Source organism: Schistocerca serialis, chromosome 4, assembly GCF_023864345.2.
Source record: "Schistocerca serialis cubense isolate TAMUIC-IGC-003099 chromosome 4, iqSchSeri2.2, whole genome shotgun sequence".
NCBI classification, from domain to species: Eukaryota; Metazoa; Arthropoda; class Insecta; order Orthoptera; family Acrididae; genus Schistocerca; species Schistocerca serialis.
In genome coordinates, this window is record NC_064641.1 from 285,155,507 (window position 1) to 285,172,563 (window position 17,057).

Consider the following 17,057-nt stretch of genomic DNA (forward strand, 5'->3'; position numbering starts at 1 on the left):
TTCGATCATCGTACTAACTTCGAAGGGGCAGATATTGAGATAAACAAATGCGGAATGGAAAACCAACTACATCGCTTGTTAGTGGGAAGGCATTAGGACCACATGAGATATCTATAAAATTCTACAAAGATCATGCGAAAGAACTTGCTGCCCTTCTATCAACAGTTTGTCTAGGTCACTGGAGCAACGAAAGGTAATTAGCGATTGGAAAAAAACGCAGGCCATTCCAGTTTTCAAGAAGGACCGTGGGGCGTATGCACACAATTACAGCCCTATATCGCTGACATCAGTCTGTTGTAGAATCATGGAAAATGTTTTGTGGGCGGGGATTATGCCGTTTTTAGACAGCGAAAATCCCCTCTGTAAATATCAACACTGATTCCGCAAGCAGAGCTCCTGCGAAACTCAGCTCCCTTTGTTCTTTCATGAGATTCATAGCGCTGTAGACAACGGCGCCCGGGTTGATGCGGTGTTCTTTGACTTCATGAAGGCATTTGACACCGTCCCGCACTGCCGTTTAATGAAAAAAGTAAGAGCTTATCGCACATCGGACCAGACTTGAGAATGACTCAAGACTTCCTCCCAGATAGAATCAGACACGTCTCTCTTAACGGAACAAAATCGACAGATGTAAAGGTAATTTTGAAGTATCCCAAGAAAGTGCAGTAGTATTGTTAGTGTTTACAATGTATATAAATGATCTAGTAGAAAGCGTCGGAAGCTCTTTAAGACTGTTCGCAGATGATGCGGTTTGCCTATAAGAAAACAGCAACGCAGAAAACTGTATCAATTCGCAGAATGACCTACAGAAGATTGATGAATGGTGCAGGCTGTGGCAGTTGACTCTGAGAGTAAATAAATGTGACATATTGCGCTTATATAGGAAAAGAAATCAACAGTTGCGTAACTATACTATTGATGACAAATTGCTGGAAACAGTAGCTACCGTAATATATTTAGGAGTAACTATCCATAGCAACCTTAAGTGGAATCACCACATATTACAAATAGTAGAGAAAATAGATGTCAGCTAGACTCATAGGAAGTATTTTAAGGAAATATAAAGAAGTGGCTTACAAGGTGCTTGTTCGACCGATTCTTATTTTTCATTACTCTGGGACCGTTACCAGGTAAGACTGATAAACGAGATAGAGAGAATATCCAACGAAGAGCGACGCGTTTCGTCGCGGAATCGTTTGGTCGGCTCGAGAGCGTTGCAAAGACACTCAACAAACTTTGGTGGCAGACAGTACAAGAATGGCGCTGAGAATCACGGAGAGGTTTACAACTAAAATTTCGAAAGAGCACCTTCCGGGTACCGTCAGAAACATATTAGTTCCTCCCACATTCACCTCATTAATGACCACGATGAGAAAATTAGAGAAATTAGAGCCGTACAGAGGTTTACCAACAGTCGTTGCTTCGACGCGCCATTCGCGTGTGGATCAGGATAGGGGAGATCAGTTAGTGGTATCAGAATTACCCTCCTTCTCACAGAATTAGGTGGCTTGCGAAGTATGATGAAGATGCAGAAGATCAAAACTAATTGCAAAATAACCTATATGTGTATGGTGCGAAAAGTGGCGATTCTCTCTGGATAAGGAAAAGTATGAGGTCTTCGACGTGAATAAGAAAAGAAAGTCGTTAAACTTCAGTCACGCGATAAATTACACAAATTTTAGGGCTGTCAGTTGAAGGAAATACTTAGGAATTACAAGTACGGACAATTTAAATTGAGCAAGTCATATAGATATTTTTGTGGGGAAGGCAAATCAAAGTCTGCGTTTTATTGGCAGAAGTCTTAGAAGATACAGCAGGTCTACTAAAGAGACTGCTTACAGTACGCTTGTCCGTCTTTTGTTAGGATACTGCTGTTCAGTGTGGCATCCTTACCAAAAAGTATTGACGGAGGACGTCAAAAAATTACAATAATGAAATTGTCGTGAAATAGGGGAAAGAGTGTCACGGATATGATAAGAGAATTTGGGTGGCAATCTTTAAAACAAAGGCGGTTTTTGCTGCTGCAAGATGACTGAAATTTCATTCACCAACTTCCTGCTCTGAATGCGAAAATATTTTATTGCCGCCAAGTTGCAAAGGGAGAATGATCATCGTAATACAAGAAGAGAAATCCGAGCTCATACAGAAAGATTTAACCGTTAATTTTTCCCACGGAGAGAACGGAAAGATTGAGAAATGGTCTAAAGGCGGTTCGAAGAACCCTTCGGCAGGCCCTTAAGTGTGAATTTCAGAGTAGACATGTAGACGTAGATGAGGAGGTGCTACTACGGTATGTTGGTGTTTTCTGGCCAGGGTGTGGTATCCTTATTGTCTTAAGGAAACGGTGAATGCGGACGAATATGAACACATGTTACAGCATTGTTTGCTGCGTACAACACAGAAATAGTTCGGAGATGATGACAGCTTGACGACGCACTTCGTCATTTTTCAGCATCTGTGAGGCAACTGTTTGTAGACAAAAATATTCTTGAAATGGACCAACCCGCCCAGGTTGCCGACCTGAATCCAATGGTACAACTTGGGAATGAATTAGAACGTCGTCTTCGCTCCAGAACCCAATTCCGACATTACTACTTTCCCTGCTTCAGTTCTTGAGGAAGAATGGGCTACCAATAGCCCACAGACATTCAGATTCCCCACTGAAACTGTAACCAGCAGAGTTCAATCCGTCACAAAGGCGGAGGGTATTAATGTAAACTAACAGGTGTCCGGATACTTTTCAACGGGTAGAGTCATGAACAAGGAGCAAACAAAATAAATTTGTTTTCGGACGGAGTCCGCCTTGAGCAAAACATATTTTTTTTTTTCTTTTTGTTCTCTACTCAGACATATTTCGCTGAAGTTTAAGAGCCAAGAGTAGCTTTTATCTCCTTTCTTGTTACCACTTGCTGTGGTTTTCCTGTTTTTTTATGTTTTGCGATATACCTGCTTTCTTTTTACAGTTTGTGATTTTTTTCTGGTTTCCCCATTATCTTCACTGCGAAAAACTGCTCTTTATAACTTTCACTGGCACTGTTTATAGACTAGGAAAACAAGACGGCGGACAAAACAAAACAGACGGGATTTTTTGGTGGTAGGATATATGTCGGAATACGCAGTGTAACTGGTTAGTCTCTACAAAGTTGTGATTTAGACGTATAACAAGATCTGAAACGAGTCTCAGCAGTGTAACGGGCAGTGCCATCGAAGTAAAGAGGAGCCGGCTACTGGAACCGGTTCCTCGTCGTCGCCGCCTTACCGTTCTCGTCTCTCTCTCTCTCTCTCTCTCTCTCTCTCTCTCACACACACACACACACACACACACACACCTCGACATCCAGGCCCACATTCGCAGGACGCGCAGCGAGGCAGCAGGAAGCCGGTGGCACACTGACCTTGAACGTGGAGTGGCTGAGCCTGTTGATGAAGTTGGCCGCCTCTCGGAACTGCGAGTTCTCGTACAGCAGGATGATGCGCTTGACGGCGAAGCGTGGGCTCACGTCAGCGATCGTCATCGAGCTGATGCGCGAGTCCAGCTCCTGCAACGAGACCAGGACGCGCCGCGTCAGCTGCGTCGCCTCTACACACCAACAGCTTCGCGCTGGCCACTGCGCAACCTAGATTCGGGAGCACAACTCCACGACCCTTTTTGTCTTGTTTTGTGTTATTTGGTCTCCAGAGTTTGTACTCTGCACTACTGGCCATTAAAATTTCTACACCACGAAGATGACGTGCTACAGACGCGAAATTTAACCGACAGGAAGAAGATGTTGTGATATGCAAATGATTGGCTTTTCTGAGCATTTACCAAGGTTGGCGCCGGTGGCGGCACCTATTACGTGCTGACGTGAGGAAAGTTTCCAACCTATTTCTCATACACAAACAGCAGTTGACCGGCGTTGCCTGGTGAAACGTTGTTGTGATGCTTCGTGTAACGAAGAGAAATGCGTACCATCACATTTCCGACTTTGATAAAGGTCGGATTGTAGCCCATCGCGATTGCGGTTTATCTTATCGCGACATTGCTGCTCGCGTTGGTCGAGATCCAATGACTGTTAGCAGAATATGAAATCGGTGGGATCAGGAGGGTAATACGGAACGCCCTGCTGGATCCCAACGGCCTCGTATCACTACTAGTCGAGATGACAGGCATCTTATCCACATGCCTGTAACGGATCGTGCAGCCACCTCTCGATCCTTGAGTCAACAGATGGGGACGTTTGCAAGACAACAACCGTCTGCACGAACAGTTCGACGACGTTTGCAGCAGAAGGGACTATCAGCTCGGAGACCATGGCTGCGGTTACCCTTGACGCTGCATCACAGGCAGGAGCGCCTGCGATGTTGTACTCAACGACGAACCTGGGTGCACGAATGGCAAAACGCCATTTTTTCGGATGAATCCAGGTTCTGTTTACAGCATCATGATGGCCGCATCCGTGTTTGGCGACATCGTGGTGAACGCACATTGGAAGCGTGTATTCGTCATCGCCATACTGGCGTATCACACGGCGTGGTGGTCTGGAGCGCCATTGGTTCCACGTCTCGGTCACCTCTTGTTCGCATTGACAGCACTTTGAACAGTGGACGTTACATTTCAGATGTGTTACGACCCGTGGCTCTACCCTTCATTCGATCCCTGCGAAACCCTACATTTCAGCAGGATAATACACGACCGCATGTTGCAGGTTACTGTGGGGGCCTTTCTGAATACAGAAAATGTTCGACTGCTGCCCTGGCCAGCACATTCTCCAGATCTCTCAGCAACTGAAAACGTCTCGTCAATTGTGGCCGAGCAACTGGCTCGCCACAATACGCCAGTCACTACTCTTGATGAACTGTGGTATCGTGTTGAAGCAGCATGGGCAGCTGTACCTGTACACGCCATCCAAGCTCTGTTTGACTCAATGCCCAGGCGTATCAAGGCCGCTATTACGGCCAGAGGTGGTTGTTCTGGGTACTGATTTCTCAGGATCTATGCACCCAAATTGCGTGAAAATGTAATCACTTGTCAGTTCTAGTATATTTGTCCAATGAATACCCGTTTATCATCTGCATTTCTTCTTGGTGTAGGAATTTTAATGGCCAGTAGTGTATTTAGCCATGGAAAACACATATTTACGTGGAACACATAAATCTACTGATAAACTGCATATTTGCAGAACTGAACAAATAATATGACAAGTAAACTAGACATTTTTATGTTTTCAATTCACACCATTTTTTATATTTAATAGTTAGAGACACAGTTGAATTAAAGTATGGGTACTATAAAAACCTACAGATTTTTCCTTATACTCTTCGTGAAATTCACAGTCACTTTGTAAAGGCGAATGTCTTAAGAAAACAAAAGTGAAGACGCTGATTGACGGAGGGAGTAAGCTATACTCACCAAAGTCTTCAAATATTCCGATCGTTAATTGTCAAATTTCGGACACGGAAACACGGCGTAGTTTACATTAGCTTCTGACTCAGAAGCACATTCACATTCAGGGGAACCATAAGTACTGACTCTACACAACTGTGCAGCAAACGGGGCATGGTTAAAGCGGAATATAACAATGGCGGAAATCGTAGATCAGTCCAAATGTTTCCCTGTAAACCACGATCTTCCAGAAATTTGAGGTTATAATGCCGCATGGTATCCATTTTCCGTTTATTTGGGACACATTTCACATCTCTCACCACTTCTGCCTTCCATGGCTCTTAACTTCACGTAAGAAGTACGTATAAGGTAATTTCAGTCTTTGTAGATGCAGCTTGTTTCGTTAAGACGTCAACTTCCCCATTATGGCGGATGCCAGCGTGGGAATGCATCCACAACAGAATGTGTATCTGGACTCTCCATCTATAGCGAACATATTCCAGTACCGCATCCAAAATGTAATGGTTAGTTGTTTTATTCCATCTTCGGCGTTGAATATTTTTAAGAACACTCTGGGAGATGGATACGATCACTATCTTTAAGAAGGAAGTGAAAGATACAAACTTGATTGCTCCCAAAATTTCCACATTTCCGCCCTAAAAACTGAAGCACTTCTAGGCAGCTTGTAGGTTTTATTGACCTGGTTCTAAGGACATAGAAAAGCATATCCAGTACACTCCTCTTATGGAATTTGGGATCCTTCGTTACATACGCGTATACAGATATAACCAGACTACTGAACTTCAACGAGACGACTAAATTTGTAATTAACGTTAACACTCATCGAGCTTGACGTATTACAACAAAAGACCGGAATCTGGCAGTTGAGCGTGTCAAGATCATATTTAAATAAAGGCAAATATGTAGAACATCGCATAGATTGTGTGATGGAGATCTAGAGTCAAAACTGGCGTATATGACCAGAATGACCAGAATTGTACTTCTTTTGTTGGAGGCATCCGTATTTGGTAAATACAGTCTCTACTCTTATAGACAAGACTATCCACGAAGAGCATGCTGTGAATGAAAGATTTACCCCTATCACTTCAATCATCCATGCGAAACCAAAATTGCATTCTTCTCCCGTGACATACTAAAAGACATGGAACAAGGCAGTCCCGCAGATGACAGAGTCCTTTGACTTCCGAAAAGTATTTGACACCTTACCACACCAACAATTATTAAAAATTACTATTACGTGGGGTATCGAGAAAAAGTTGTGAGTGGATCGAAGATTTATTGGTAAGCAGGATGCAGCATCTTATCTAGGAGGAGAGCCATCGGCAGAAGTAGAACTAACATAAGCGTATCTCAGTGAAGTGTGGTAGGTTCTTTGCTGTTCCTATAGTAAATTAATGTCCTCGAATTAGCAGACCCTCCTAGTGAGCACTAGACCTGGGTTTGAATCCTGTCCTCGATGCAAAGTTTCATTCAACGCTCAGTCTCCATACATACATCGACATATACAGGGTGAAGAAAAAATGCCGCACTTAGCAGTAGTATGCGATTCCTCATCTCATTTCAACTCAAAAGTGTACTTAATAAAATCTAGTCCCTCCAATAGGTTTAATAGAAATGTGATTTAAAAAACGAGGCTGTGGCAACGCTGTAACTGCTTGCATCGTCCCAAGGAACAGATAGCATGAACTCTGCGCTGTGCCATAGCTGTCTCATTAGCTCAGTGAGACGAGACAGCGCTGTGGGGAACGATATGCAGATTCGCCGATGTTCGAGTGGCGTTCGCGTGAAACGTTTTATTTTTAGTTAAAGCATAAACTGTATCCAGTTTACATCTTCACAATGCGGTATCTTGTGTATTTCTTTCTGTTACTTTTACCTTTATTTAAGAATTAAGACATAACATGAATTTCTTACAGACGTGACCGACCACTTTGTTTTGTTCACGATACTAATAAAGCCAAAAGAAAATATTAGTGGATATAGTAACATCGTTTGTATTCAGTGAAGTACAAAAACATCATAGGTAGGCTACACTACATTGCAAATTGAGCTACTCAACGTAATTCCATTCTTAGGTGTGACGTCCAAACTTACCTTCACAGGGTCAGTACGTTCACTTTAGAGAAGATGTTCAGAGCGGCCACTTTGCATTTTAAAACACTTCGCCATTCGCTAGATCATACTTTCCTGCACCCTACGCAACACACCTGCATCTACAATTGCCGAATCGGCATGCACCCGGGCTATTACGTCTTGTATCTCAACGGGTGGACTGCTATAAACGTGATCCTTTAAGTGTCCCCACAAATAAAAATCTTGTGGATGAAGGTCCAGGGAACGTGGAGGACAGAACATTGGACCTCCACGACCAATCCATTTCCCTGGAAACGCTCCCTTTAAATCGTTACCAACATTCATTCCAAAGTGTGGCGATGCATCATCATGTTGAAACCATAGCTGTCGCAAAGTGAAACATTTTCTAGAGCCTCAAGCCAAGTATTGCAAAAAATGTGCGATACAGTGGCACATTCAGCTTGTCCGGCGATACGTAAGGGCCCAAAAGCACTCTTCCCACGACTCGAGCCTACAGGTTTATGCCAAAGCGTGCCCGAAACTCACGTTCATGGGTGAATGTGGGTTGTGCTCCGACCAATAATGGCCGTTGCGGAAGTTGAAAATACCTTCACGAGTGAAGCTAGAGTAGTCATTCCACATCAAGTTGTTTTAAAATGTTCGCTATCTTCCGGTTGGTGCAAAAGCCATTCACTAAACTGTACGAGCCGGACGCGGTCTTCTGGCCGATGGCGTTGAGTTAACGTGTAATGCTATGGATGCAACTCTTCATCATACAACAATTCAACAACCAGTTTTTGATATATCTGGAACTCTCTTACAATATCACGGGCGCTCCACCGAGGTGATTGGTGAACGGTTTCAAGAATCGTGTTCTCTGTTTATGAAGTACTTCTAGTCTTCGGACGACCTCTGCCCATTGCTTGTGGGCGAAGATTGCCGGTTTTACGAAGGCGTTACTCCAGGTGACGCAAAACATTCTTATCGGCCTCGCACCTTCGAGGGTGCAGTGCAACATACGTACCAGCTGCAGGAGGAGCTTGGTTATTGGATGCACCCAGCACCAAAAGCATATGGACTTATTCATCGTTTATTTACTCCATCGGGAAGTCGCCCTACACGAATTTCCCACAGGACTAGTTGTGCACTTTGCGGCCTGTAGACACATGCATGCAGTTTAATGGATCCCACAGTGATGTGATAGGCTATTGTCATGTGACGAAATGATGCCACACTTATACATACATCAATAAAAGTTTTGCTTCACCTTGGTTCTGAGAGATTCAGAACATGTACAGAAAATTGGAATAGAGATCAACATAAACATCATCTCCGCCCTTTTTATTGCTCATGAAAACTACGCATTGCATGTTGTACCACCATACAACGAGGCCTTCACAGGTGGTGGTCCGGATCGCTGTACACACCGGTACCTCTAATACCCAGTGGCACTTCTCTTGCACTGATGCATGTCTGTATTCGTCGTCGTATACTATCCAAAAGTTCATCAAGGCATTGTTGGTCCAGATTGTCCCACTCCTCAACGACGATTCGGCGTAGATCCCTCTAGAGTGGTTGGTGGGTCACGTCGTCCATAAACAGCCCTTTTCAATCTATCCCAGACATGTTCGATAGGGTTTATGCCTGGAGAACATGCTGGCCACTATAGTCGAATGATGTCGTTATCCTGAAGGAAGTCATTCACAAGATGTGAACGTTGGGGCGGGAATTGTCGTCCACGAAGACGAGCGCGTCGCCAGTATGCTGCGAATATGATTGCCCTATCAGTCGGAGCATGGCATTCACATATCGTACAGCCGTTACGGCGCCTACCATGAACCCCAGCGGCCTACGTCGGCTGCACATAATGCCACCCCAAAACAGCAGGGAACCTCCACCTTGCTGCACTCGCTGGATATTGTGTCTAACGCATTCAGCCTGACCGAATTGCCTCCAAATACGTCTCCGACTATTGTCTGGTTGGAGGCATGTGCGACTCTCATCGGTGAAGAGAACGTGATGCCAATTCTGAACGGTCCATTCGGCATGTTGGTGGGCCCATCTGTACCGCACTGCATGGGGTCGTGGTTGCAAAGATGGATCTCGCCATGGACGTCTGAGGTGAAGTTGCGCATAATGCAGCCTATTGCGTACAGTTTGAGTCGTAATACGACGTACTGTGGCTGCACGAAAAGCATTATTCAAGATGGTGGCGTTGCTGTCAGGGTTCCTCCGAGCCATAATCCGTAGGTAGCGGTCGTCCACTGCAGTAGTAGCCCTTGGGTGGCCTGAGCGAGGCATGTCATCGACAGTTCCTGTCTCTCTGTGTATCCTCCACGTCCGAACAACATCGATTTGGTTCACTCGGAGACGATTGGACACTTCTCTTGTTAAGAGCCCTTCCTGACACAAAGTAACAATGCGGACACGATCGAACCGCGGTATTGACCGTCTAGGCATGGTTGAACTACAGACAACACGAGCCGTGTACCTCCTTCCTGGTGGAATGACTGTAACTGATCGGCTGTCGGACCCCCTCCGTGTAATAGGCGCTGCTCATGCATGGTTGTTTACATCTTTGGGCGGGTTTAGTGACATCTCTGAACAGTCATAGGGACTGTGTCTGTGATACAATATCCACAGTCAACGTCTATCTTCAGGAATTCTGGGAACCGGGGTGGTGCAAAACTATTTTCATGTGTGTAAATGACGAGAACTGTGGAATAGACGTGTGAAACATAAAAAAGGAACCTGACTGGAATTCGAACCGTAGCCGCAAGGTGGATGTGAGTTTAGTGTCTCAGGAGTCTACTCAGTGAGCTGCGACGGCTGTGCGTCTCCAAAGCATTGGGGACTGAGACCTCTCGCCAGGTTGCCGCCATACTCGCCATCAAGAGTAGTGCAGAAATGCGACTCGTGGCTGAACGCAGTGCGACGCTATTCATCAGCAGCCCATTCTTCCCGGTAACGGCTCCTTCCAGATGGCAACCTAGGCAAGTGACAGTTTCCCTAGTCCGGCTGCTGCAAGTGTCCGACCAATGGTGCGGGAAGACACACAGTGTTGCACAGAGTCCATTACTTGTTCTTGGATGACAGGGGAAGACGTGAAGGGGTCACGATGTTCTACGTGCACAATACGACGGTTGTCCCTTCTGGTGGTCAGATGTGGTCCATCGGAAACTTGACGAGTATGGCAACGCTCTTGTCCCATTTCTGCTCAATATCGGGCCACTGTCATATACGAATGTCCCCTAAATCTGGATACTGCACGATTGGATCATCTCGGCAAATGGAAAACCGCAACGAGACAATTGTCAAACTTTGTCACGCGGCTGATAACGCTGCCTCGCGAGAACACACGGCATCTCCGTGTCCTTCACAGTAATCGCTCATCATATGACTCTGTTGATGCCCCGTATGTACCCTACCTATCCTGTTAACAACGCTAAATATAAATAAAACTAATCCACTTTAAAATCCGTGCTACCTGACACTGAGAATTTCCGCTCTGATCATTTACATATCCGCCGATGGTGCGTACGTGTACAAAGTTACGGTGACATCCGACCGTGTCTTCAGGTGTCTCACTCTTTTCGTCAGGCAAGGTATGATGAAGCACAAGTTGAAAAAATCTGCACACATATTCAGTCAGATTTGGATAAGATATCAAATTGCAGGAAAGATTGGCAATTCTTTTAAGACTGTTCATTTCAAAAAACGATGAATCTAGCGTACTATGTCTACATAGTCAATGAGTCACAACCGGAATCGGTCACTTTTAACAGGTACCTAGGTGGGATAATCTGTGTGATATCAGAAATAGAATGTTTCTATTCATAGGTAGTATACTTGGAAAATAGCAACAGTCTGCAGAGGTGATTGCTCACAAAGCACTCGCGCGACCCATCGTAGATTATCACTGAAGTTTGCGGGAGCCTTAACGAATTGGACTATCATGTGATATTGGACGTATACAAAATAGAACACCACTTGTAATCACATGTTTGACTCTTTCGAGGTGTCAGTTCAGCCTGGCAGACGCTTGCAAACAGGAGCCAACTATGCTTAAAAAGTTTTGAGAAACGGCACTAACTGAAGAATGTAGGAACACACTACAACCGCCTTCTTTTCGCTCTCTTAGGAACATTAATATAGTACGCAAACAGTCGTTTAAGAAATTACTCTTCCCGCGCTCTATTCGTCAGTGAAATGGGAAGATGTCCTGATATGGGAAGTATCCTTTACCAAGTATTTCACGGTGCTTTTTAAAATATAAATGTAGATGTATAGGTTGGTTGTAGTTAAACTTTCGCTACTTGAGAGGGCCCCCATGAAAATCGATTTATCACAGGAAATGAAACTTTGTAGAAACATTTGTAAGGACATGTGTAAGAGAAATATTGAATAAACCATTGAAAGAATTGCATTTTAATTTCCACATGGGAGTGTAACATTTGTTACACGCATACCACGTTTCTGTTCCAGGATACAAACTTTGCTCAATGTGGCGACTGTCTGCATGCCATATTTGTACTGATACCATTTCACGTTTCGAATGGTGAACCATAGAATGTTCAGTGGTCGTGACACAGCTTGTGAACTGTTCGAAGATTGCACCATGTGTCTGGTATTCTCACCCATGGAACAGTAACTTCGTCATCAATTTGGGGCGTAATTGGCCCTCAATCTCTCCCAAGAAAAATTCCATAATCGCCAGTAAATTCGAACTTCGTAATCATGTTCTTCAACCCCACTGCTAAAAGAGGATCTCTGCGCATTCCTTTAACGCTTCGGTACTCGCGAAGAGCTGCAGCACTGTTGCTGTTGTTTTGATAAAACAGCTTTACTCGAAAAGCCTCACTCACCTTGTTCAGACCCACCTTGACTGCGTGCAACTGTAATGAGCATTGAAACTTATTTTTCAATCCTACGTCGCCGTACCGGTACCGCCGCCTAACGGCAAGTCACAACACTAACTACGCAAATCCTGCAGCGCACAGTGTGAACATCATTCCTATGAAGCTGATTAACCACACGGTACATACACTACCGGCCATTAAAATTGCTACACGACGAAGATTGCGTGCCACAGGCGCGAAATTGAACCGACAGGAAGAAGATTCTGTGATATGCAAATGATTAGCTACTCAGTGCATTCACACAAGGTTGGCCTCGGTGGCGACACCTACAACGTGCTGACATGAGGGAAGTTTCCAACCGATTTCTCATACACAAACGGCAGTTGATCGGCATTGCCTGGTGAAACGTTGTTGTGATGCCTCGTGTAAGGAGGAGAAATGCGTACCATCACGTTTCCGACTTTGATAAAGGTCGGACTGTAACCCATCGCGATTACGGTTTATCGTATCGCGGCATTGCTGCTCGCGTTGGTCGCGATCCAATGACTGTTAGCAGAATACGGAATCGGTGGGTTCAGCAGGGTAATACGGAACGGCGTGCTGAATCCCAACGGCCTCGTATCACTAGCAGTCGAGATGACAGGCATCTTATCCGCATGCCAGTAACGGATCGCGCAGCCACATTTCGATCCCTGAGTCAACAGATGGGGACGTTTGCAAGACAACAACCGTCTGCACGAACAGTTCGACGACGTTTGGAGCAGCGTGGACTATCAGCTCGGAGACCATGGCTACGGTTACTCTTGACGCTGCATCACAGACAGGAACGCCTGCGATGGTGTACTCAACGACGAACCTGGGTGCACGAATGGCAAGACGTCATTTTTTCGGATGAATCCAGGTTCTGTTTACAGCATCATGATGGTCGCATCGGTGTTTGGCAACATCGCGGTGAACGCACATTGGAAGCGTGTATTCGTCATCGCCATACTGGCGTATCACCCAGCGTGATGGTATGGGGTGCCATTGGTTACACATCTCGGTCACCTCTTGTTCGCATTGACGCCACTTTGATCTGTGGACGCTACATTTCAGATGTGTTACGACCCGTGGCTCTACCCATCATTCGATCCCTGCGAGACCCTACATTTCAGCAGGATAATGCACGACCGCATGTTGCAGGGCCTGTACGGGCCTTTCTGGATACAGAAAATGTTCGACTGCTGCCCCGGCCAGCACATTCTCCAGATCTCTCAGCAATTGAAAACGTCTGGTTAATGATGCCGAGCCACTGGCTCGTCATAATACGCCAGTCACTACTCTTGATGAACTGTGGTATCGTGTTGAAGCTGCTTGGGCAGTTGTACCTGTATACGCCATCCAAGCTATGTTTGACTCAATGCCCAGGCGTATCAAGGCCGTTATTACGGCCAGAGGTGGTTGTTCTGGGTACTGATTTCTCAGGATCTATGCACCCAAATTGCGTGAAAATGTAATCACATGTCAGTTCTAATATAATATATTTGTGCAATGAATACCCGTTTATCATCTGCATTTCTTCTTGGTGCAACAATTTTAATGGCCAGTAGTGTAGTTTTCTTCCTACACTGGCTCAAGTAGCGAAAGTTTAATTATAACCACCCTGTATGTAGATATTAATAGCATCAGTACCGAAAACAAGTACTCGATTATTTCATAGTTCACGATCACTGCGGAGCCTAGGTCTCTGGGTTTTAACTTCTGTATTTTAACATTTTTAAAAACACAATAAAATGTACCGTTGCACCAACTGCTCTGTGTTATGTGAACGTTTTCTTGCGATTATTACACTCGATAAGCTCAAACTTAATGCCGAATCGGAGACTCGATCCCGGAAACTGCCTTATAATGGGCAGTAGTCGACTAACTGAGATACTCAGCAAGAACCACGAACCTAAACTCAGCTCTAAGTTGTCAACACCTGCAGGAGTAAAAGCTCTGGTCATGAGGTGGGACAGCGTAAATGAACAGTTCGCACTAGAATGAGGTCTTACATATCAATGTAGAACTCCTTCATGTGGCTGCCCTTCGTTACCTAATAGACAAATATGAGTTAAACTTTTTTGCGTAATTTATTGTGGCACCATAATATCGTAATCTACTTAAAAATGTAATGTACGCAGTCAAATCCCTTTGACAGAGTGTAGAATATATTGACGGCCTGTAATTTACTGTCGAGTGAGTTAAATACATTCTCATTGTGTTTGCAGATAGCTTACCCAGTATCTGAAACCTATAAACTTTGGAAAGATGTTATTTGTAGACAGGTGATTAAGAAGCTTCAATCTTGTACCTTGTTACAGTGTTGGACGCTTTTCTTGGTCGACAAAGCCTATGACGTGTCGTGATTTTTGTTAAGTATTGCTTTCATTACCAAGCGAAACGTCACATCTGCCTTTGTAGCGTATTTACCCTTCCTAAAGTCAAATTCATCGTCATCTGCAGATCCTCAACTTTCTTTCTCATTCTTCTGTGTATTATTCTTAATAACCTCAATTGATGATGATGATGATGTCCGATACTCATTGACCATGCGTAGGGGACCGATGAGGTAGACCCGCACCGCCGGTCTAGGCAAGGTCCTGCTGAAGTTGGTTTGCCATTGCCTTCCTCCGACCATAATGGGGATGAATGATGATGATGAAGAGGACACAACAACACCCAGTCATCACGAGGCAGGTGAAAATCCCTGACCCCGCAGGGAATCGAACCCTTGCTCAGGAAGTGAGAACGCTACCGCGAGACCACAAGTTGCGGACAATCTGAAGTAAGACCACAGTCTCGTGTTTAACCAGAAAACAGGTCTGACAGTGTGGAGAACAAAGTTATTAATCTGTGCATGAAGAAAAAGGCAAGAAAGTGCTGAAGGAAAGAAAAAAGAAATTAAGGAAATAATGTTGATGTTCCCTGTCTCGAGGATATGGATGTTATTACAGTGATCGGGAAGGAATCAGCAGTGGCCTGTTTAAGAAGTCAATGTGGTATTCGCCTGCACTACCTGAAACAAAGCACGAAATATCTGCCACAGGATGGACAGAAGAGGACTTGAAACTCATCCCTTGCGAATCCAGTGAATTAACCACTGTGTCATCTGTATGGATCATCCTGTACGGTCTTTACTCGACGACATACTATTACCTCGTCTTATAAGAAAACTGCGGACTGTGGAGCCTCGAGGAAGACACAAAATTTGGAGATCGCTATTCCTCGCCGTGCTCCCATTTCCGGTAGTAAACGTTGTCACAGTACTGACCGCTTTAGAATACGAGGCGAATAACTGAACTGGAGCACTTTGTACGTGAAATAGAGGATCTCAGGCTGTTGGTAGGTTTTGTAATTTGATCGTGCTGTTGTATCAGAAAGTATTGATTGCCTGTTTACCATGTCTACAGTGAGTCCGAAAAGCATTCATCTGGCTGTGTATTTAAAAAAAATTAAGTCTGTGGCACGTGAAAAGAAGCGAATACAAAATCTGAAGAGACAGTTCTGTGGAATGTATCTCAGTAAATCTTATTTACTGAAAAACAAAAAACGAAATACATAGTGATAACAAGTTTAACAAAATAGAGAATGTCATACAAAAGCTACTTCATAAAGTGTTCGTCCACCTTATTATGCCTAAAATTCGCGCCCATTGAGAACAGATCGCTTTTGCGTAACCAAGACATTGAGGAAACGAGCCACGGACATGACGCCCTCGCTTATGACCGATCAGACGTGAGGTTTATCGCGAGGGGAATCAATAAAAATCCTAAAATCACCGCTCCTAAGTTGTCTGTGGACTTAGAGTAGAGGGATAAGATGATACGTGCCAACATAGTCAGAAATACTTCCAAGAAGTACGGTTATAGAGGCTGGGTAGCTTGCAAGAAATTTTGCGTCAGTGAACTGAAACGGAAGAAACGTCTCATTTTGCTCAGGAACACAGATTCAAGAAGGAAGACTTCCGGGATATATTCTAATGAAAGTAAATATAACATTTTCGGGTCGTGGGCAGGCGAATGATGTGACGTAAAAAAACACGGAGATGCTGCTGCAAGAACCTTGGGTCCACGGAGAATATCGATGGGGTTCCATGATGGTGTGGGAGTGTATGAGTGTTGTAGTTGCTGGAAAACTATGTTTTGTAGAAGACACGATGAATCACAAAATGTAGGCTATACCAACAACGTAAAGGAAAATCTCAGTGGTAGAGCAGAAAAATTAGGTCTCCAAGGAATCCACTGGTTACAACAGCACAACGTCCCGAAGCATAATAAGAGGGTGTGGCTCCTGTTGTTCAATGCACCGAAACAACTCAACACCCCTCCTCAGACCCTGCTTATGAATCCCTCTGAACATCTTTAGTTTTTGTGTGAACTTTTCTGTTTTATTAACCTTGTTATCATTATGAACGTTTTTTGTTTCTTGTTTTTCAGTATAAATTATTTGCTAACAAGGGAATCTCCCCATCGCACCCCCCTCCCCCTCCCCTCAGATATAGTGATAAGAGGGTCCAGTGAATAGCCCGTCAAACACTGAACACAGATCAAGCACGAAAATAGGAAGAAGGCGTAATGAACTGTGAAAAAAAGCAAAACAGATACATTGAACGGTACAAGGTTAACGAGTGCAATATTGAGCGAATGCGAGCAGTCGCCGCTTCATGGTTAAGTGGTCACGGTGATGGGCTGTAATGCGAGGAGCCGTGTTCGAAACTT

At 44.5% G+C, this 17,057-nt stretch overlaps 1 protein-coding gene across 1 annotated transcript in view; it reads right to left on the bottom strand.

Annotated features, from left to right (window-relative positions):
- Positions 1–17,057, bottom strand: part of LOC126473766 (uncharacterized) — a 397,370-nt gene that overhangs the window by 326,118 nt on the left and 54,195 nt on the right. Inside the window, exon 2 of the mRNA XM_050101025.1 lies at positions 3,396–3,539. Within this exon, the coding sequence (XP_049956982.1) occupies positions 3,396–3,515 (120 nt within the window). The 5' untranslated portion in view covers positions 3,516–3,539. The remainder of the gene's footprint in view (positions 1–3,395; positions 3,540–17,057) is intronic.